Here is a 21,433-nt window from a genome sequence, read left to right as displayed (position 1 = left end):
ATAAAGAGGGGCGGTTCTACCGGGAAGCATTGGGCTCGGTCTGGGTTTGATGTTGTTATGATCTACGAAGTGCGCAATAAGGAAGTCAGTAACACGGGAAATCATTTGTAGACTACAGAAATACTCAAACCGGACAGGTGAGATGAATCCACTTCACATAGCCTACCTACTCGTATGTGGCACTATGCGATTGTTTAGATTGAGAATCCATTCATAAAAGTTAATTTAACAGGTTGATTCAATTTTTCCTGATTCCAATGTTTGGATACGAATAGGATGGTGAATATAAACGGCCTTGTTGATCTGTTTGTCAACCAGAGTAGCGTTCATGTGTCGGCAAACACTTCATATTTAAAATGGTTGATTATGAATACTTTCTACTGGAATAAACCTAATAAACCTAGTAAAATTTGATCAGAACATCAACTTATATTTCCGGTTTGGGTTGAACAGAGTAAAGTATATTACAGGAGGTCAATTTGAACAAATACAAACATGATTTAATTAAAGACTAAAATTAAAGACTGAAATTATTTTATAATGAGAATGTTTAACAAATGAATTACCCCAAATTGTCATAAATTTTATTAATTTATAGTTTTATTGTCATAAGTTTTATGTAGGCCTATCTCACAACTTTCAAATATGATAGCATTTTTGTAAATCCTGCCATTGAATGATGAGATTATATAGACCTGGGCAGTGTGGCAACTATTCACAATCCAATTTGAAAGTCTTTAGGCCTATAACAGTAACGGCCAAAACATTTCAAATTCATAGTCGCTGATGAGGGGAGATATCATTTCCTTATTTTACTATTGCAACCAATTAAAGTAAATGTTTCATCATAATGGTTTAAAATATACATTTGTCTAAATGAACTAAGGCTTATAATCTAGGATACACAAAATACTTCAAGGATACACCATGGGAACAGGAGTTTGTGTACCTTTGTCTTGTACCCATTACTTTTATCTTGTATTTCCTACTTTTCATAGTTCAATCAAATTGAATTAGATTGTACTATAGGAGTACAATATACAATAACATCAAATATAAGACCATCTGAGTCTTATATTTGAAATATTAGACTCAAATATAAGACCCCCCCCCCCCCCCCCCCCCCCCCACGCTATTGTATTGATGATATTAATGTCGATATGCTATTGTTGAATAGAAAGCTCATGGTTTTTGTGGGTTCCAGGAGGGACATCATGTCTGTGTCCATGACCAAAAGCGAGGGGGTGACGGTGATGACCATGACCTCTGACCCTGAAAGCGCTTGTCCGCCGCTGTGTCAGATCCTGAAGGCACTCTGCTACAGCCCGGTGTGCTGCAACGTGTCCCAGAAACTACGCTCAGTCCTGGGGACCTCCCACTCAGCTCTAGGGGTTAGTTTACACCTAGTTTACACCTCCCACTCAGCTCTGGGGGTTAGTTTACACCTCCCACTCCCACTCAGCTCTGGGAGTTAGTTTACACCTAGTTTACACCTCCCACCCAGCTCTGGTGGTTAGTTTACACCTCCCACTCAGCTCTGGGGGTTAGTTTACACCTCCCACTCCCACTCAGCTCTGGGGGTTAGTTTACACCTAGTTTACACCTCCTACTCCCTATCAGCTCTGGGGGTTAGTTTACACCTAGTTTACACCTCCCACTCAGCTTTAGGGGTTCGTTTACACCTAGTTTACATCTCCCACACAGCTCTGGTGGTTAGTTCACACCTAGTTTACACCTCCCACTCCCACTCAGCTCTGGGGGTTAGTTTACACCTAGTTTACACCTCCCACACAGCTCTGGGGGTTAGTTTACACCTAGTTTACACCTCCCACACAGCTCTGGGGGTTAGTTTACACCTAGTTTACACCTCCCACTCCCACACAGCTCTGGTGGTTAGTTTACACCTAGTTTACACCTCCCTCTCAGCTCTAGGGGTTGGTTTACACCTAGTTTACACCTCCCACACAGCTCTGGGGGTTAGTTTACACCTAGTTTACACCTCCCACTCCCACTCAGCTCTGGGGGTTAGTTTACACCTAGTTTACACCTCCCACACAGCTCTGGTGGTTAGTTTACACCTAGTTTACACCTCCCACTCCCACTCAGCTCTGGGGGTTAGTTTACACCTAGTTTCCACCTCCCACTCAGCTCTAGGGGTTAGTTTACACCTAGTTTACACCTCCCACTCCCACTCAGCTCTGGGGGTTAGTTTACACCTAGTTTACACCTCTCACTCAGCTCTGGGGGTTAGTTTACACCTAGTTTATACCTCCCACTCCCACTCAGCTCTGGGGGTTAGTTTACACCTAGTTTCCACCTCTCACTCAGCTCTGGGGGTTAGTTTACACCTAGTTTATACCTCCCACTCCCTATCAGCTCTAGGGTTCACCTCTAGCAACACGTGTGCCTCCTGGGTTCTGTATGATCATGTATCAACACAAGGCGCTAAGACAGCACACACTTTCAATATCAAATGGGTTATTTAAATTGACCAATGTACTGGCGCATGTGTCGTCATGAAAAACGTTGTTGATAAGCTGCAAAACAAACATTTGAATCCCCCTCTTGTGACTCCTGGTTGGTTTTAACCAATGCTTCCTCAGTTGTTTCTGTCTTGGTCTGATCGCAGCACTCGGCTGAGTTTCGGATGATCTGGTTCAACCAACATCAAACACAAGACACCTATATAAATGTTTGTTTCAACAAATTATCAGTGCATGTTTCAGGCGGACACATACATGTGTATATTGGGTATTTATCTGTATTTCATTTTCAAAGTATTGCAAATGTTGATAACAGGCTATAATCTCATCAATGTACATTCAAAATGTATTTCATAAAATCATGAATGGTATTATCTTCCGTGTCACAACACTAGCCAAATCTAATCTACTTAGTTGGTCGACGACATTGTATGTTGGTATTATGGGTTTTTTGTGCACTCGGCCATTGGTGTTCTTCTAGTAGAACGATATGTGACTGCAGACTAGCTGGGAATCCTGACACAATCAAAATAGTTTGAGTTGATACGGGGCTAACCCTGAGACCTTTTGAAATGTCTTTATTTAGTGTAAGCTTTGTCTTAGAGAGAAGGCATGGAGATCGTTCTGTTTTTGTTACAATCAGAAGTCAGGTGGGATTTGAACAAACTAAATGTGTGTGAATTGTCAGGCGATGCAGGTGATGGTGGGCCTGATGAACATCGGACTTGGACTCGTCCTCTGTCCCGACTGGACGTTCTCCTACCAGATACGGCGCGCCAGTTACTTCCCCTTCTGGATGGGCTCCCTGGTGAGGAGAACATCCTCTTCCTCCCAGTTCTACCCACTATAGTACTCAGTTTACTACTCATTATAGTACTCAGTTTACTACTCTTTACAGTACTCAGTTTACTACTCATTGTAGAACTCAGTTTACTACTCGTCATATTACTCATTGTAGTACTCAGTTTACGACTCATTGAAATCCATTCATTATAGTATTCAGTTCACTACTCATACTACACACACACATAGGTGCTCTCATGTGTTTTCCTCCCTCCAGTTCATCGTGTTTGGCTTCCTGTGCATCCTGTCTGAGAAGTTTCCCAGTCTTTGTTTGGTGAGTCTCAAGAGCAACACCTCTACCCAAGTCCCGCTCCTGGAACCGCAAAGCAATGAAACCCCCAATATGTGTAGGGTCCGAGAGGGTAAATTGGGGTGCGAAATCAAGCCGGTATATTACCTCGGTCAGTGTAAACGCACGGACCATGCCGTGAAAAAGGCGGACATGAGACTAGTTGTGTATGTCCAGGTGTGTAAAGTTCTCGTTGTGTGTGTCCAGGTGTGTAAAGTTCTTGTTGTGTGTGTCCAGGTGTGTAAAGTTCTAGTTGTGTGTGTCCAGGTGTTTAAAGCTCTAGTTGTGTATGTCCAGGTGTGTAAAGTTCTCGTTGTGTTTGTCCAGGTGTGTAAAGTTCTCGTTGTGTTTGTCCAGGTGTGTAAAGTTCTAGTTGTGTGTGTCCAGTTGTGTAAAGCTCTAGTTGTGTATGTCCAGGTGGTGTCCAGTGTGACTGCTCAACTGTCTGGAGTAGGGCTCTCCATCACAGCCGTGGTGCTGTACTCCATCAACCTGGCTTTGGTGCGCGTGGATTGGCTCTGCAATGATTACCACTACAACTACTACCGTAGGGAGAGCACGGGTACCCCTATCGACAACAGCTCAGATATGGAGAAATGTCTTGAGGGCCTCAGCATCATCAAGGTCATTATTAACATCATTATTTATGATCTCATCATTCATAGACTTGAATTTACTACATGTCTTGCTATTATTACCTCAATATTACGATTACACTTTATCTTACAATTATATTCCTCACTTTTATTAATACACTATCTAACTATTTTAATCTCACTATTGTTAATACACTATATCTAACTATTATGAATACACAATATATTAAAAAAAAACCTATATATACTAAAATATATCAATACCTCCTGAACTTTTTGAATAACAATTTATTTAAAAACAAATGCACCTTTTACATCCGTTATATTTTGTGCGGAAAATGCACAAAATATAACGGATGTAAAAGAAATATGCCGGAAAGACTGTGAATAGGCCTGTTGGTCCAAAAAAGTGAGACTATCCTTTAATTAACAGTTTATACTTATGACTTATTATTATAAATATTTTGTGACATGCTCCAGGGGGTTCTATCGGTTTATCCTCATCCTCATCGTCATCCGCTTATCCGGGGTCGGGTCGCGGGGGGAGCAGCTCAAGCAGCTATCGGTTTATTAATTGCATTAATATTCCTAATATAAATTGGTGTTGTGTTCAAGGGGGTTCTAGCAGGTTATTCTTATTCTTATTAATATTCATAATAATATGTGATGTTTGTACTGCAGGCGATTCTACGCGGAGTCAACGGTCTACTGATCATTCTCTCAGTTCTCCAGCTCTGTCTTTCCATCTCCTGCGTCGTCCTGGGAATCAAAGCCATAAAAAAGGGCTTCAAGAAGGAGAAAAAGGTAGGGTTAGGAGGAGGAGAACCTGGTACAGTTAGGAGGAGGAGAACCTGGAACAGATAGAAGGAGGAGAACCTGGTACAGTTAGGAGGAGGAGAACCTGGTACAGATAGGAGGAGGAGAACCTGGTACAGTTAGGAGGAGGAGAACCTGGTACAGTTAGGAGGAGGAGAACCTGGTACAGATAGGAGGAGGAGAACCTGGTACAGTTAGGAGGAGGAGAACCTGGTACAGATAGGAGGAGGAGAACCTGGTACAGATAGGAGGAGGAGAACCTGGTACAGATAGGAGGAGGAGAACCGCTATACTAAGGAGTAGGAGAACTAGGTACAGATAGGAGGAGAAGAACTTGGTACAGTTAGGAGGAGGAGAAACGGGTACAGATAGGGAGAAGAAGAGGGGAACCAAGTACGGTAAGGAGGGGAACTAGTTACAGTTAGGAGGAGGCAAACCAGGTGCAGTTAGTAGGCGGTCCAGGTACAGTTAGGAAGAGGAGGACCAGGACCAGTACAAAGGAGGACCAGGTACACCAAGGAGGAGGAGGACCAGGTTCAGTAAGGAAGGGAACAATTTACAGTTAGGAGGAGGACCACCAAATATCCAATGGACTTATCTTGTCTAATGCTGTTATATTAACACAATCTAATTCTAACAAATAAGATCATAATGTCTTGTCATGTGTGTGTGTGTGTGTGTGTGTGTGTGTGTGTGTGTGTGTGTGTGTGTGTGTGTGTGTGTGTGTGTGTGTGTGTGTGTGTGTGTGTGTGTGTGTGTGTGTGTGTGTGTGTGTGTGTGTGTAGAGTGAAGACATCGAACACTACACACCTCTCCTGACTGAGAAGCCTGCCTACTGAGGCTGTGAGGCCAACGTTGGTACTGCAGCCAGGGGCAATGCTACATAATATGTTATCATCCTATATTAAATACAGGTAACTAATTAAATACAGAGAGCATGTCAAAGCTTTTAATTCTATATGAAATACATAAGGGATAATGTATACAACGATGGTCATTATCGGGAAAATAAGCACTGACAGGGCGAACAGGACACCGACGCGAAGCGGAGGTGTCTTGCTTCAGGGGTTTATAGCTGAAGGGGCTTATTTTCGATAATGACCAGCGACGTTCTATACCTTATCGCGCTTATTAGGAGGCTACTTGCCAAAACCAAAAAATAACTGCACACGGTGTGAAAATAAATTCATGTACAATACATATATTTGTATTTTATGACAATATGATATGATAATGATAATAAATTTGAATAAAAAAATATTTGAGTTGTCTTTGCATTTGTATGAAGCAATATTATAAAAGTAATACTAATTTCCCATCCATTAATATTGAGGTAAATTATACTATTTAATATAATAAATATGTAAAAATAAATATACTAAATATGTACTTTACCAAGCCAACCTGTTTTAGCTGCCATCCTGTATTATCACTGTCACCCACTTCCTTATCAAATGTTTACAAAATTAGTACTTATAAAAATGTATGCATAAAAATCTTGTACTGTTTTATGTGTGATAATTATCTTGTAGTCTTGCGTGAGGGACAGGCTACGCAGGGGAGGAGCTTAATTGAAGGAGGGGCTATGAAGAGGAGGGGCTTAAATATGGGCGGAGCTATGCAGGGGAGGAGCTACTCATCTGTGGTGCTGGTCCAGACGTTCAGCTCTCCTCTTAGGTCTTCCACTGCTTGATAATTGAGGAGGTCTCCTGTTTTCTGGACCCTGCTAATACTCAGGTAACAACTTTAGTGTGGGATTAATGTATGTGTGTTGCTGTGTTTGTGTATGTTGGTGTGTGTGTGTGTGTGCGTGTGTGTGTATTCTAGGGTTTAAATGTGTGTGTGTGTGTATTTGTGTCAGTGTGTGTTTGTTCTTATGAGTTCCTGTGAGTGTGTGTGTGTGTGTTTCATGTGCTGTGTGTGTACATGTACTGTATGTGAGGTGTGTGTGTATTTGTGAGTGTGTGTTTGTTCTTGTGTGTGTGTGTGTGTGTGTGTGTGTGTGTGTGTGTGTGTGTGTGTGTGTGTGTGTGTGTGTGTGTGTGTGTGTGTGTGTGTGTGTGTGTTTCATGTGCTGTGTACATGTACTGTATGTGAGGTGTATTTGTGAGTGTGTGTTTGTTCTTATGTGTTGCTGTGTGTGTGGGTGTGCGTGGGTGTGTGTGTGTGTGTTAACATGGGCCATGTGTGTACATGTGATTTGTTTGAGGTGTGTTTGTGAGAGAGAGAGAGAGAGAGAGAGAGAGAGAGAGAGAGAGAGAGAGAGAGAGAGAGAGAGACAGAGAGTTGATAAGAAACAATACAGAGCCTGAATTCCCCTGGAGGAATGAATTCTATCTTATCATCCTTTTTTTTTTAAGTGGTTTTCTCTGAAAAACAGCCGATGTCTGGATATTTGGCCAGAGGCTGGGGCCCCCAGAAGCCCCCACGCTGGTGCCCCCGGTCCCTCCCGGGCTGGTGCCCCCGGGCCCTCCCGGGCTTGTGTCAGGCCCTGCTGGATGCTCTTGTTCGGAACCTGAAACGTCTCTGCTGCACTCTGACTCCAGGACTCCTCATCAGTTCTCCAGCAGTTCTAGGGGTAAGGGTACCTGGTACTACTACAGCTCTAGGGGTAAGGGTACCTGGTACTACTACAGCTCTAGGGGTAAGGGTACCTGGTACTACTACAGCTCTAGGGGTAAGGGTACCTGGTACTACTGCAGCTCTAGGGGTAAGGGTACCTGGTGCTACTACAGCTCTAGGGGTAAGGGTACCTGGTACTACTCACACTACTACAGCTCTAGGGGTAAGGGTACCTGGTACTATACTCAAACTACTACACCTCTAGTGGTAAGGGTACCTGGTACCACTACAGCTCTAGGGGTAAGGATACCTGGTACTACTACAGCTCTAGGGGTAAGGGTACCTGGTACTACTGCAGCTCTAGGGGTAAGGGTACCTGGTGCTACTACAGCTCTAGGGGTAAGGGTACCTGGTACTAGTCACACTACTACAGCTCTAGTGGTAAGGGTACCTGGTACCACTACAGCTCTAGGGGTAAGGGTACCTGGTACTATACTCACACTACTACAGCTCTAGGGGTAAGGGTACCTGGTACTACTACAGCTCTAGGGGTAAGGGTACCTGGTACTACTACAGCTCTAGGGGTAAGGGTACCTGGTACTACTCACACTACTACAGCTCTAGGGGTAAGGGTACCTGGTACTACTCACACTACTACAGCTCTAGGGGTAAGGGTACCTGGTACTACTCACACTACTACAGCTCTAGGGGTAAGGGTACCTGGTGCTACTACAGCTCTAGGGGTAAGGGTACCTGGTACTACTACAGCTCTAGGGGTAAGGGTACCTGGTACTAGTCACACTACTACAGCTCTAGGGGTAAGGGTACCTGGTACTACTACAGCTCTAGTGGTAAGGGTACCTGGTACTACTACAGCTATAGGGGTAAGGGTACCTGGTACTACTCCTACTACTACAGCTCTAGTGGTAAGGGTACCTGGTACTACTCATAGTGCTATAGTTCAACAGGCATGGGTACCTGTTACTACTCATAATACTACAGTAATAGGGGTAAGGGTACTTGGTGCTACTCATACTACTACAGTTTTAGGGGTAAGGGTACCTGGTACTACTCATACTACTACAGTTCTAGGATTTAGGATTGATACTAATGATGTATAGTTTTATTATACTCATATTATAAATATGAGTATAATATGAGTGTATATATTGTGAGTGTATTTCTACGAGAACTTGCTGTGGTTAAGAGCTGTACAACACATTGACTTGACTTGAGTGTCAAGTTGTTGTCCCTTCTGATCTCTGTGGTGGGTTGATGCGCTGGGTGAACAGAGCCATGGCTATTTATGAATGTGTTGCTTTAAAAAGGTGGTCTGCTACACCCATAATGAAAGCGCTCTGCTGATGGTTGTGTGTAAATGTTTAGACCATCCAGATCCTGGTCGGCCTGGTGACCGCGGGCCTGGGTCCTGGTCGAACCAGCACTCGTCCTGGAGACCTGACCCAGCTGGGAGCCCCCTACTGGCTGGGCGCCGTGGTGCGTCCTCAACACCATGACATCACTTTAACACCATGACATCCCCATGGCACCAATGACATCACCAAAGCACCGTGACATGACCTCGACACCATGACATCACCACGGCAGCAATGACATCACCACAGCACCGTGACATCACCACAGCACCATGACATGACCTCGACACCATGACATCACCACAGCAGCAATGACATCACCACAGCACCGTGACATCACCACAGCACCGTGACATGACCTCGACACCATGACATCACCACAGCACCATGACATCCCCATGGCACCAATGACATCACCACAGCACCGTGACATGACCTCGACACCATGACATCACCACGGCAGCAATGACATCACCACAGCACCGTGACATCACCACAGCACCATGACATGACCTCGACACCATGACATCACCACAGCAGCAATGACATCACCACAGCACCGTGACATCACCACAGCACCGTGACATGACCTCGACACCATGACATCACCACGGCAGCAATGACATCACCACAGCACCGTGACATCACCATAGCACCGTGACATGACCTCGACACCATGACATCACCACGGCAGCAATGACATCACCACAGCACCGTGACATCACCACAGCACCGTGACATGACCTCGACACCATGACATCACCACAGCAGCAATGACATCACCACAGCACCGTGACATCACCACAGCACCGTGACATGACCTCGACACCATGACATCACCACAGCACCATGACATGACCTCGACACCATGACATCACCACAGCACCACAGCACCGTGACATCACCACAGCAACCAATGACATCACCACAGCACCGTGACATCACTATAACATCACCTCATCGCTATGTCATCACCTCAACGCCATCAAATCACCTACACATCTCAACACGAGGTCATCACCTGAACATCAGGATATTACTATGACCGCATGAAATCCCGTCAACATCATGACATCACCACAGCACCATGACAACACCTCAAAATGGCTTTTTTAACTTGGACCCTTGGAAAGTTGAGGTTGTTGTGTTGACTCTGACATTGTATGCAGTTCCTGGTTGCTGGAATCCTCTGTATACTGTCTGGAGACTTTCCTTCCGTCGTACTGGTAGGTCTGCCTACCGTCTTCATCTGTAGGAGACACCTACCTCCATGATGTTTACAAGCCACTGAGTTCCCTTCCTCTGTAGGACACACGTAGTTTGGGGAACTCTTCCTACATAGCACACACCTACTATCTAGAACTCTCTGTTCCCCTTCCTAGCATTGTGCTGTATCCATTACAATTTCAATAGTAGGAAACAGAGTGGCAAAACAGTTCGAGTGGATGATAGGTGACTTTTTTGTCCTCGCTAGGTGGGTTTCACTGTGGCTGTGAACATATGTGGAGCCATCTTGGCCATCACGGGGATCGTTCTGTACGCCATCGATCTGAGTAACTCCTCTCTCACCTGGATGTGTCGTTCACCCACCACCCGCGAACCCTATGATGTTCGTCACCATGGCTACGCTGATCACCATCATGGCGACAGCGCCCTGGAGACGCTGCACACCCAACTCAACCAGGACCTTCAGGACGAATGCATAACTATGGCGCGCATTGCTGAGGTGACTCAAACCTTATCCTATCCCTAACCTCTATATCAGGGGTCACCAACCTTTTTGAACCTGAGAGCTACTTCATGGGTACTGAGTCATACGAAGGGCACCCCGTTTGATACTCTTCTGAAATAACAAATTTGCTCAGTTTGCCTTTAGTTATATATTACTATTAATGATTATGATACTCATCTATGTGAAACATGTTAATTAATTAAGTCATGTCAATAATTATCAACAATGACTTAAGAAAGGTGGGAAAGAGTTGTTCAAGAACGAGTAGTTGTATGTTTAGAACAGGCCTGCGGGCGTTTCATGTGGTCCTTGCGGGCGCCACTGTGTTGGTGACCCCTGCTCTATATGTACAACTTCCGCAGATAATGTACTTGTGAAAGCGTTAAGGCTTATAGAAAGAGCAATGTAAAATGGAAAGCTTAGTTAAAGTCATGATGTAGTGTTTAACTAGCGTTGAAATAGAGGCTGTTTTCTGTGTTGGCCACCAGGGTCTGCTCTCTACGATGGACATCCTGCTGATCATCCTGACAATCCTCCAACTATGTGTCAGCCTCAGTACCACAATTCTGGGGCTCGAGGCTTTGATACGGCCCAGGGACCATGACAAGGTGAAACCAAACATACAGTCAAACAACACAATGTTAGTACCATACAGTCAGCCAACACACTGTAGGTCTATCTTACAGTCAGCCAACAGACTATAGCTCTACCGTACATTCAGCCAACACACTGTAGACCAACCATACAGTCATCCCACACAATGTTACAACCATACTGTCAGCCAACACACTGTAGGTCGACCATACAGTCAGACAACACACTGTTAGTCTGATTCAGTCAGCCAACACACTGTAGGTCGACCATACAGTAAGACAACACACTGTATGCCTTCCCCACAGACAGGAAACAAACCATACAGTCAGATAACACACTGTTACTAAAATACAGTCAAACAGCACACTGTTGACCGGCCATACAGTCAGATAACATGCTGTTACTACCATACAGTCAGAAAACAATGTAGTCTTAACAATCAGATAGCCCTCTGTTTCTACCATAAAGTCCGGGTTAGGGTTAGGGTTAGGGTTAGACACACACTGTAGGCCAACTATCAGTCTGACCAGACATTGTTTACTATGTCAAGTTGTGATAGTTGTTGTAAGAAGAATATTTTATTTCAGTGTCGTCGGAATGCTGAGATGAAATTTCCCGAGTCGGTCCCTACAAAATGCATCACCATATAAGTCTCTCTGTGTCTCTCTCCAGATTTCAAAATGTCAACGTAAATATACCAGACATATATCACTTGATCATTTCAGATTGCACAAATTATTAACTAATTACATAACTTCAATTATTAAATAGTTATTCACCATTTGAAGTCCAATAACAATGTCCTGATGTCAATGTCTCTGTCTATAAATATTGTATGTATGTGTATCTTTGCAATTAATGCACAATGTCTCTTTGTGTTCCTGCTTAAAAATGAAAAATATAAATCTTTATTTCACATCAATATTGAGTAATATGTTATATTCTGTAAAATAAGACATTTGGGCCGTTTCACGTTACCCCACTGGCAGTGGGGACAAGAAACACTATCGTTTCCTATCATGAATACATTCCTATCGGTCTGATCACGAGGGCTTCGCTGTTTGAGCATGTTTCATGGTCAATGGCTGACTCATAGCCAATATGTCTATTCAGATCTCTCTTTGTATTGAAAAAAATACAGTATCATTCTAGATAGATGGTGAAATAACAAAGTGTTACTCATTGCTGGTTTCACTAACACTGCTGGGTTTGATAGTTCGATAATGTTAACTAAGTGATCGCAATACTGTTAGCTAGGTAATTAGGATAATGTCAGTTATGATAAGGCAGTTATGAAGCAATCATATTTATGATAATGTAAGATAGGTAGTTTTGATGTGGGCTAGGTCGTATTGATAATGTTAAGTTGGTTATAATCACCGGTTAGTGTTAACTAGATAGCTTGTTAGCTATTTGATAATGATAATATAAGGTTATAACTGAGTTGACATGATAATGCTAGCTAGGTAGTCATGATAATGCCAGCAACTAGTTATGATATATTGTCAGTTATAGTTATTATGGTGATAATGATTTTGTTATCTTTGCTCTGCTTAAGAGGGAACCAGACCCGAAAACCACTTTAGTTTGCACTAGATGCCTCCCTCTCTAGGTTATGGACGGTGGGGATCTAAGTGGCTCATATACATATCAGTAATGGCCAGCAGAGGACAGTCATAGGTCCCTGAAAGAAAGAATGACGAAACAATCCAAACATCCAAAGCTTCAAAAACTGCACTACACCAATGCTAAGGGGATTCGATAAACTCACTGACCTACCTTGAAATAGATAAGTGTAGTTTCAGTTTCACCGGTTAATATTGTTAAATGGTTATCATATTGTTGTTTGTTCGATAACATTACATTATTTATGTAAAAAATATATATATATTTATATAGAGCCATATATCTCTCTATCTCTTGTGTCTATATTGTAACACTTAGAAACACTTGATTTGCTAAACCTCATTTTGTATGCTTAAATAGTTGTATGTACGAAAATTATTCTTGCACTTTTTGAGGTTTATCTTCATCTGTTAATGCACTTACAAATAGCTTTGCACAAAAGCCGCTGCTAAATAAATGTGAGTCATGGAGTCTTTTTTAATTATTCAATCAACACAATGGTGAACTGAACAAGTAATTAAACCAGTGGCAGGCCTGCTAGTGAATTAGACCACCTACTGGATAATTAATGAAACCAGTAGTGAACAAAATGTATGCTACTAAATTATAGTGGCATTAGTGAAACTGATGAAACAGGTTGTACTGATGAACTTGACCAGTACTAGGCATACTAGTGAATAGTAATAACCAGGGGAACTTCTACTAAATCAGGAGCACTATTTTTATTTATTGTTTGTGATATGTATACATTAATTTGCAGCAAATGGTTGGAATGACTGTAAAAATAAAAAGTATGACATCATATGAAACCAACCCTCCGGACCCCTACTAGCCCTCATCCGTGTCCAGTTCACCTCACTAATTATCCATTGATGCGTCTGTCTAATCAGTGGCACTATTTAACTCAAACAGCAACTAAACCTTAAGATGTCTAAATGAAACACGTTCTTCCCTTAATAAAACCAGTGGTACTGGTGGACTAAACCATTGATACTCTTGAATGTCCGGCGGTAGCCTACTAGGGAACGACACCAGTGGTAAAGAACTAAACGGGGGGTACGGGCAGTAGTACAGTTGTATTAGTGAACTTAACCAATAATTATACCAGTGACGCTGATAAACAAATATAGGTGCACTGGGGTACTGAACCAAAGGTCGTTGGTTGTTTTGTTTGTGGACCACCTGTCGGTCGACTTCCGACAAATAAGCCTCCTTGGCATACTGTTTTTTTATAGACACCCAGCGGTCGGTGGAGTATTTATGGCCAGGGGTGGTTCTGTCCACGCGCTGTCCACGCGGGCTTTCTTGGCTACGATTGGCTACTAGTGGCACAAACAAAATATCTCAGCCAATCACAGGCCTCCACTGCCGAATCATCGCTGTGTCCATTCCTTGACTGCATGCTCTGTAAGTGGACACCGCGCGGTGCCGTCTTCCGTATAAAGCCTCCGCGGTAACTCAATATTTACATTCAGAAGAAACATACGGAGAGCAAACAAGCCCGCAATCGAAAGGGGCACTTTGTCGATGAAAGACAGCGGCCAAAGGTCTTGTTTTGAACATTGACAATAGTCCCGGGTCGGCGGGTCACGATGGTGGTTATGAAGAAGTTAAAGACGTTCGAGGTAGTGTTCAGCGATCCCAGCAAGGCCTTCTACTGTAGCGGGGATAAGGTGGCTGGGAACGTGGTGGTGGAGGTGTCGGAGGTGACCAAAGTATCCGTCCTCAAGGTGCTTGGTGTTGGCTGCGGTAAAGTGGAGTACGCCAAAGGAAAACAAAAGTGTCGAGAGGAGATCGATTATCTGAAATACGAAGAGGTTGTTCATCTGGACAATCAGACTAGAGGTAAGGGCAACTTAAAAGTTATTGTTTAGATGTTCACTGCCGTACACAACGACCTATTGACCGCATTTCTGGCTTCATCATAACATTAGTAAATTGTATGTCGATTGAAGTATTTATGTAATAAGTCGTCGTGTATGAACTTGTGTGCCTAGCTCCAGATGGCTCCTTCACTCTCAGACCAGGAAACAAATACGAGTTCATGTTTGGCTTCGAGCTGCCTGCTCCAGGGTCAGTATAGCACACAATGACACACTCCTCACCGTCTCCATGGTTAGGACAGGCTGCTAACATCACTCCTTCCCCAACCAGGTGCCTTGTATCGTCATACGCTGGCAAGTTCGGCTATGTGCGGTATTACGTTCGTGCGGTGATGGAGCGGCCTTGCGCGCCACCACAACACTGTGAGAAAAGTTTTGAGGTTGAGGAACCTCTGGACATCAACACCCCCGATCTTCTGGTACGATCCAAACCTGATATTTTATTTCAACTTATATAATTTGACCTATTATCACATCCAATCTCTGGTCATGTTTCTTGTCTTATCAAATGACCACACCTACTGGTACGACCCAAATACGATCCAATCTATTGTCACCCCATTTATGTATCATACACCCATCATAACACCCATCACTATTATAATTTTTATTATTGTACCTCCTCTCTCCTCGATCTCCACCGTTCCCCTCCTCTGCAGGCTCCGGTAGCAGCAAGCAAGCATAAGAAGGTGAGCTGTCTCTTCATCCCGGACGGTCAGGTCAGCATCTCGGCGAGGATTGACCGGAAAGGTTTCTGCGAGGGCGAGGAGATCAGTCTCAACGCCAAGTTTGAGAACAGCTGCTCTCGAATCGTGGTCCCCAAGGCCGCCATCGTGGCCAAGCACAGCTACCAGGCTGGGGGTCGCGTCAAAGTCCTGAAGCAGAAGCTGACGTCTGTCCGGGGGAACCACATCATCTCTGGGATGTGTGACATGTGGCAGGGCCGGACCATCCGAGTGCCGAAGCTACAGCCCTCGCTCCAGGGCTGTGACATCATCAAAGTGGACTACGTCCTCATGGTAAGCTCACTCTCTGAAGTCAGCTTCACACTCTTGGATTCAAATGTCAAGTCAGCTTTATGCTCTAGGTTCTGGGAAGTCAGCCGCACACTCTAGATATATCTGCCAAGCCAGCGTTGCACTCTAAATTCAACCGCCAAGTCAGCTTTACGCTCCATACTCTGCCGTCAAGTCAGCTTTACACCCTGAAGTCAGCTTTAAACTCTATTTTCTACCGCCAAGTTGGCTTTCGACTCTCGATTTTAACGGCTAAGTCAGCTTAACAAACCTAGATTGAACCCAACAGAAGTCCATGGCAATCTCACTGAGTATCGCCATCCCCCCCCCCCCCCCCCCCCCCCCCAACAGGTATACGTCCACATACCTGGCAGCGATAAGATGGTGGTGGAGCTGCCGCTGGTGATCGGTACCGGCCCGTTCGGAGGGCTCTCCAGCCGATCCAGCAGCGTCAGCAGCCAGGTCAGCTCGCTGCGAGCCCCGTCAGACAGCTGGGCCTCCTTCCCCTCGCCGCCGCCCAGCTACGCCAACATACCCGGCAGCTACCCCAACCTGCCCAGCAGCTACCCCAACCTGCCCAGCTACTCCAACCTGCCCCGCCTCGACGGGGACATCACCCGCACCCCCCTGCTTCACGACTGCGACGAAGACGAGGACGAGGACGGTCTCTTTATGCTGGCCCCGCCCCAAGCCTACCCCCTTCCTCCCCCTTACTCCGAGGTATGAAGTGAACCACGATGTCACTCTCGGCACTGCGGCTGCCTGATGTTACGATGGATGCCACCAGCGTTGTGGCTGTGGTTTTTAAATTCTAGCAATTAATGGTATTTAATAATGCTTGTGCCTGCTCAGGTGGACGAGAGCGTTCCGAGTGGCCAGCAGGTCATCCAGGTGTTCTGAAACCCGCCAGGCGGAGGAGAGAACACTGCACCTCCTGCTGCCAGGAGGAGGAGCGCTACCTTGACTTAGGTCACAGTGGATGAGGACAGAGCGCAGCGCCCCCTGCTGCTAGGAGGAGGAGGTGGCTAGCAGGAGGAGGAGGAGACCGATAGGACATGAGGCTGTTCTGGAGTCTTCAGGTCCGGGTCAGTCCAGGCTAGCAGCTGACCCCTCATCCAGGATAGAACCAGAACCCCCCTCTAGTCTAGAACCAGACCCCTCCTCTAGTCTAGAACCAAACCCCTCCCCTAGTCTAGAACCAAACCCCTCCCCTAGTCTAGAACCAGACCCCTCTAGTCTAGAACCAGACTCCTCTAGTCTAGAACCAGACCCCCCCCTCTAGTCTAGAACCAAACCCCTCCTCTAGTCTAGAACCAGACCCCTCTAGTCTAGAACTAGACCCCTCCTCTAGTCTACAACCAGAACCCTCATCCAGTCTAGAACCAGACCCCTCCTTTAGTCTAGATCGAGACCCCACTTCTATTCCCCTCACCCCCCCCCCCCCCCCCCCCTCTCTAGAACCAGATCCCCCCCCAGTCTCTCGATGAGGAACTGTCACACTTGTCCTCTCCATTGCTGTCTTGCTTTTAAAGTTTTGAGTGTTCTGCACTTTAGTTCACTGTTATGTTACTACTTTCTGTAGAAAAGATTTTATATTCTGTACTTTTCAAGACTTCTTTGTTCGGTCAACCTCTGTTGCCATGTTATTATTTCACATGTAACAATTATGTACATAAAACAAATCTTGCTGCTTTTTTTACCACGTATTTGTTGTTTCATATATTATTGATACAGAAATAATAAATTATTCGTTGAATCTGCATTTTCTGTTTCTGGTATAGGTTCTTCCCAGTGTTATGGTAACATCTAAACGGTGGTCCTTATTGTATACAGAGTTTTGTAGTCACAGTACTACAGTGTGATTGTGGTTAGTTAAAACTAAATACTTGCATGGTAAATATAAACGGGTTTTCGATATCTTGATAAAATGTTAACACTATCTATTTCTTCCCCATTCTTGAGATTTTTTCGAGAACCTGATGTGGTTCATGGAACATTTCACCCTCTGTAACAACCACCTTCAGTTTGATAGCCAGTCCTTGACTGAGTTTGTTCCCTACTTGCTGAAATTTAGAGGCGCACATTTCCAAACAACCCCGGTCAAAAAACAGCAAGCAGGTATCGCTGAAGTAATAGAAGAAGCGCTTCTCTCGCATTATTGACCCCACAGTCAGATGAGTTATGCTGAGTCATGTGCTCGTGGTTCCGCGGTCGTGATCCTCAGCATGTACGACGGAAACCACCCGATATCACCGCATTCCACAAGTACAGATTTATAGCTTTCAAGATCGAGGCTGAAGGGTGGACAACAGGGCAGAATCAACCTGGAAGGATTGACGTGATGTTTATTAAAAAAATGTAATGTTTGATTATCAAAATGTGTATGTAGATCTTAAATGCTGTTACCAATTTTTGATTTGTTAACAAGCCTTATTCTGAAACTAGAATGGGATCTTTCAAAGTGAAACAGGAAAATAAACGACAAGGAAAAGAGATTAGAGTCTTAGATAACTTAACTCAAAACTGAAATACAATCAAATGGAAACTGACAAAAACTTCTAGATTAGATAACATTATACAGTAGGCCTACTAGTCTACCATCTGTACCATATCTCTCTCTCTCTCTCTCTCTCTCTCTCTCTCTCTCTATTTTTCCACGGTCTCTGGTAATGGCGGAAAAAGTACAATCATTTATAGATAAAAACGATCTGGATAGATTGACTCGATGGGCTCAAACTTTCTTGTTCACATATAAGATGTTGATAGAAATGTTAAATATGCAATATGTTGACTTAATACTGTATGAACTACGGTATTATTTTACCTGTCTATCTTTTCTTCTTTATAAACTAACCATCTACCATAAAATAACTCAGCTGCTATATATAGAGCTATTTATTATTATTATTATTATTAGATTAATTATTATTATTGCTTAATTATTTTATTGAAATGAACAATTAACGCTGAAGAACTCGACTGTGGCCGATAGGGGCACACTGTGACGCAAAACCATGAGAAAAACCAAAAGATATAGCCCACACCACGAGGGCCCCGGCCGTGGCCCCGGCTACAGCTACCGCAGCTACCCTTCATAGATCTACATATGAGACCACGCCCCCTTCAGGTGATCAAGTTCAGCTGCGTCACGGCTCCTGCGCGTGCTGGGGCTCGTTCACACCCCGCCCCTCCAGAGAGGTCTGTTGGGTAGGGGTTGTTTTGGGGGTAGGGGTGTGTTGGGTTAGGGCTGTTTTTTGGGTGTGTGTGTGGGGGGTTAAGGGTTGGGTTAAGGATGTGTTGGGGTTGGGGGGGGGTGTCCCCACACTCCCCAGCTGCGGTCCATCCCGTATCCTAGATCGTCCAGTCAGTCTCTACCTCCACCTCGAGTGGAGCGCATCTCGAACCGCAAGGACGTCTCATTGAATTTAATTCTCGTTTTTTTTTTGTGTGAATTATATCGCGTTATATTAATAAATGTGTGTGGTAATTAATTCACCTTTGCGGATCTAATGCATTTCAGTTTGATTTTGTGAGGATTTTGTGAAGAGGACTGAACAATGATGCGCTCGCTCCACCTGCTCTCTGCCTTCTTCATCTTGTCAGGTAAAACCACTCTCAAGTCTTTCTGTTTTTACCATGCGCATCGTTTTATATTGTTCATTATTAAAATAAATAATCCTAATGTGGGCCGATTTCATTTGGGAAATTTTCAAAAGACAGGCACTTCTATTACCTAAAAACGTTTCATTTGTATCAATGGATTTCAGTTAATATTTCCGTTATATTATTTGGAAATAATTACAATTATTGTGAACAAATAAGAGCTTTAATTGTGACCTAATATGCCTATAGGCCTATGCTCTATATTGTGCATTTTATTAGATGAATAGAAAGACTTGGCTGTGTGGTCTTTTCTATTGAACTTTATGGAATCTGTTGAACCTAGTGAAATGGCTGTTTGAGTCTGATAGCTTTTTGTTTCAACCAATGCTTGGAGTCTTAGTATATATACCATCAGTATTATAGTTATGTATATTGTTCTATGTTCTAAGATTTTTATAATCTAGTCGTATCAACACATGTCTGAGCTGTTTTTCTATTCTGTTTACTTTTTTTTGTTTATATGTACACTTTGAAAGCCCAAAACTAATGTTGTGGTCAGGGTAGGAGCTGAAGTCAGGTCCCCTTAGACTTAGGCTGAGGGGTAGTTTGTGGTCGCCATGGTCACGGTCACAGACGGCCGAGCTAGCCAGAGGTCAACCAGGTGACCCCCGTTGACCTCAGAATATCACACACGCACACACACACACACACACACACACACACACACACACACACACACACACACACACACACACACACACACACACACAATCACATCACCCACACACACACACACATACACACACACACACACACACACACACACACACACACACACACACACACACACACACACACACACACACACACACACACCCAAAACACAATCACTTAGACACACGCACTATAGACTCCTCTACACTAATTAACATACACCAGACAATCTAGGATTAGGCCCATCCCATGTGTGTGGTTTGGTCTGTTGTCGAGGACGACAAAATAATATATTGTGTTTATTTTTATACTATAAACAAATACTGTCGGATAATTATAGGAATTTGGTAGGGGGACGTTAGAGTGACACTACTGTTCAATAGCCTCTTTTGAGCCAGAATCTGGTAGCACTCTGGAGTGTGCTACATCCCAACCCTAGCGTTAACCCTTTGTTTACGGAATACTCCCTAATACTTTACGAGATGCAGGTATTTACTATGGTCAGTGCTTACTCTGTCTACATCCCTTGTGAATGATTGCGTGGGAGCAGAGTGTGTATTGTTGTTGAGGAACAATAACAGTGGAATCGACCGAGTGTAAAGCGTGTAAACTGGAGTGTATAGTGAACACACAGTGTAAAGCGTGTAAACTGGAGTGTATAGTAAACACACAGTGTAAAGCGTGTAAACTGGAGTGTATAGTGAACACACAGTGTAAAGCGTGTAAACTGGAGTGTATAGTGAACACACAGTGTAAAGCGTGTATACTCGATGGATATAGTGAGCACTACAGCGTGTGTATGGGGAAACGTAGAATGTGTATTGGCTTAAAACTAGAGCGTATATGGTGAACACTTTCGGACTAGGGTTAAATGGCGGTGAACATTATAGAATGTTTATGAACATTATAGAGTCTATAGGGTGAACACGAGTATATTGAAGAGTTTTGACGAGCCACAACTGAACAACAAATTCACGGTCAAGTTGAGGTCCAACAATGGACCGTAGTTGTGCTGGGTGGGGGTCGAGGCGAGAGGGTGGGGATTAGGTGCTCCGTGAGGCCGAATGCAAGACGTCCCTGACCCCACCCCCCATAACCTCACTCTCCCATGACCCTGCGGGTTGGGGTCAAACCCCATGGGGGGAGGGAGTCACCAAGACCAACCCACCCCCCATACTAGGACCCCAGTGGAGCCAGATGGTAAGATTAATCCCTGCTGATGAGGAGAGCGCACGGCCAGCAGAGCTGAATACATAAATACAAACGCATCAACAGAAAAAACATAATGACACATATCTTA

At 44.2% G+C, this 21,433-nt stretch overlaps 3 protein-coding genes across 4 annotated transcripts; all 3 read left to right on the top strand.

The window, feature by feature from the left end:
- The first annotated feature begins 44 nt into the window (after window positions 1-44).
- Window positions 45-6,278, top strand: LOC130391362 (high affinity immunoglobulin epsilon receptor subunit beta-like). Its single transcript, XM_056601465.1, has 7 exons — window positions 45-137; window positions 1,205-1,391; window positions 3,172-3,291; window positions 3,544-3,600; window positions 4,033-4,239; window positions 4,893-5,015; window positions 5,813-6,278. Exons 2-7 carry the CDS (start codon window positions 1,215-1,217, stop codon window positions 5,864-5,866), a joined length of 738 nt encoding a protein of 245 aa, XP_056457440.1. The 5' UTR covers window positions 45-137; window positions 1,205-1,214; the 3' UTR covers window positions 5,867-6,278.
- A 314-nt stretch (window positions 6,279-6,592) lies between these two features.
- LOC130391361 (uncharacterized) lies at window positions 6,593-14,200 on the top strand. Of its 2 annotated transcripts, XM_056601464.1 has the most exons (7): window positions 6,596-6,764; window positions 7,388-7,605; window positions 8,976-9,086; window positions 10,135-10,191; window positions 10,440-10,691; window positions 11,186-11,305; window positions 11,879-14,200. In XM_056601464.1, exons 2-7 carry the CDS (start codon window positions 7,411-7,413, stop codon window positions 11,939-11,941), a joined length of 798 nt encoding a protein of 265 aa, XP_056457439.1. In that variant the 5' UTR covers window positions 6,596-6,764; window positions 7,388-7,410; the 3' UTR covers window positions 11,942-14,200. The 2 variants fall into 2 exon arrangements, with proteins under 2 accessions (XP_056457437.1, XP_056457439.1); XM_056601462.1 differs by having other exon boundaries at window positions 6,593-6,764; window positions 11,186-14,200.
- Window positions 14,201-14,344: 144 nt separating this feature from the next.
- LOC130391359 (thioredoxin-interacting protein-like) lies at window positions 14,345-17,243 on the top strand. The gene is made up of 6 exons (XM_056601461.1): window positions 14,345-14,762; window positions 14,915-14,990; window positions 15,072-15,219; window positions 15,460-15,819; window positions 16,168-16,536; window positions 16,669-17,243. The coding sequence occupies exons 1-6, from the start codon at window positions 14,510-14,512 to the stop codon at window positions 16,714-16,716; spliced, it is 1,254 nt and encodes a 417-aa protein (XP_056457436.1). The 5' UTR covers window positions 14,345-14,509; the 3' UTR covers window positions 16,717-17,243.
- Window positions 17,244-21,433: the final 4,190 nt, after the last annotated feature.

This window comes from Gadus chalcogrammus, chromosome 11, assembly GCF_026213295.1.
Source record: "Gadus chalcogrammus isolate NIFS_2021 chromosome 11, NIFS_Gcha_1.0, whole genome shotgun sequence".
Classification (NCBI taxonomy): Eukaryota; Metazoa; Chordata; class Actinopteri; order Gadiformes; family Gadidae; genus Gadus; species Gadus chalcogrammus.
This window is presented reverse-complemented; position numbering and strand designations above follow the sequence as displayed.

Excerpts from the sequence above, each read along its gene's own strand:
- LOC130391362 (XM_056601465.1), top strand. The coding sequence starts at position 1,215 with ATGTCTGTGTCCATGACCAAAAGCGAGGGGGTGACGGTGATGACCATG. Across the intron at positions 3,601-4,032 it reads AGTTTCCCAGTCTTTGTTTG|GTGGTGTCCAGTGTGACTGC; the intron begins GTGAGTCTCAAG and ends GTGTATGTCCAG. Across the intron at positions 4,240-4,892 it reads AGGGCCTCAGCATCATCAAG|GCGATTCTACGCGGAGTCAA; the intron begins GTCATTATTAAC and ends TTTGTACTGCAG.
- LOC130391361 (XM_056601462.1), top strand. The coding sequence starts at position 7,411 with ATGTCTGGATATTTGGCCAGAGGCTGGGGCCCCCAGAAGCCCCCACGC. Across the intron at positions 9,087-10,134 it reads CCTACTGGCTGGGCGCCGTG|TTCCTGGTTGCTGGAATCCT; the intron begins GTGCGTCCTCAA and ends CATTGTATGCAG. Across the intron at positions 10,192-10,439 it reads ACTTTCCTTCCGTCGTACTG|GTGGGTTTCACTGTGGCTGT; the intron begins GTAGGTCTGCCT and ends TGTCCTCGCTAG.
- LOC130391359 (XM_056601461.1), top strand. The coding sequence starts at position 14,510 with ATGGTGGTTATGAAGAAGTTAAAGACGTTCGAGGTAGTGTTCAGCGAT. Across the intron at positions 14,763-14,914 it reads TCTGGACAATCAGACTAGAG|CTCCAGATGGCTCCTTCACT; the intron begins GTAAGGGCAACT and ends TTGTGTGCCTAG. Across the intron at positions 15,220-15,459 it reads TCAACACCCCCGATCTTCTG|GCTCCGGTAGCAGCAAGCAA; the intron begins GTACGATCCAAA and ends CCTCCTCTGCAG.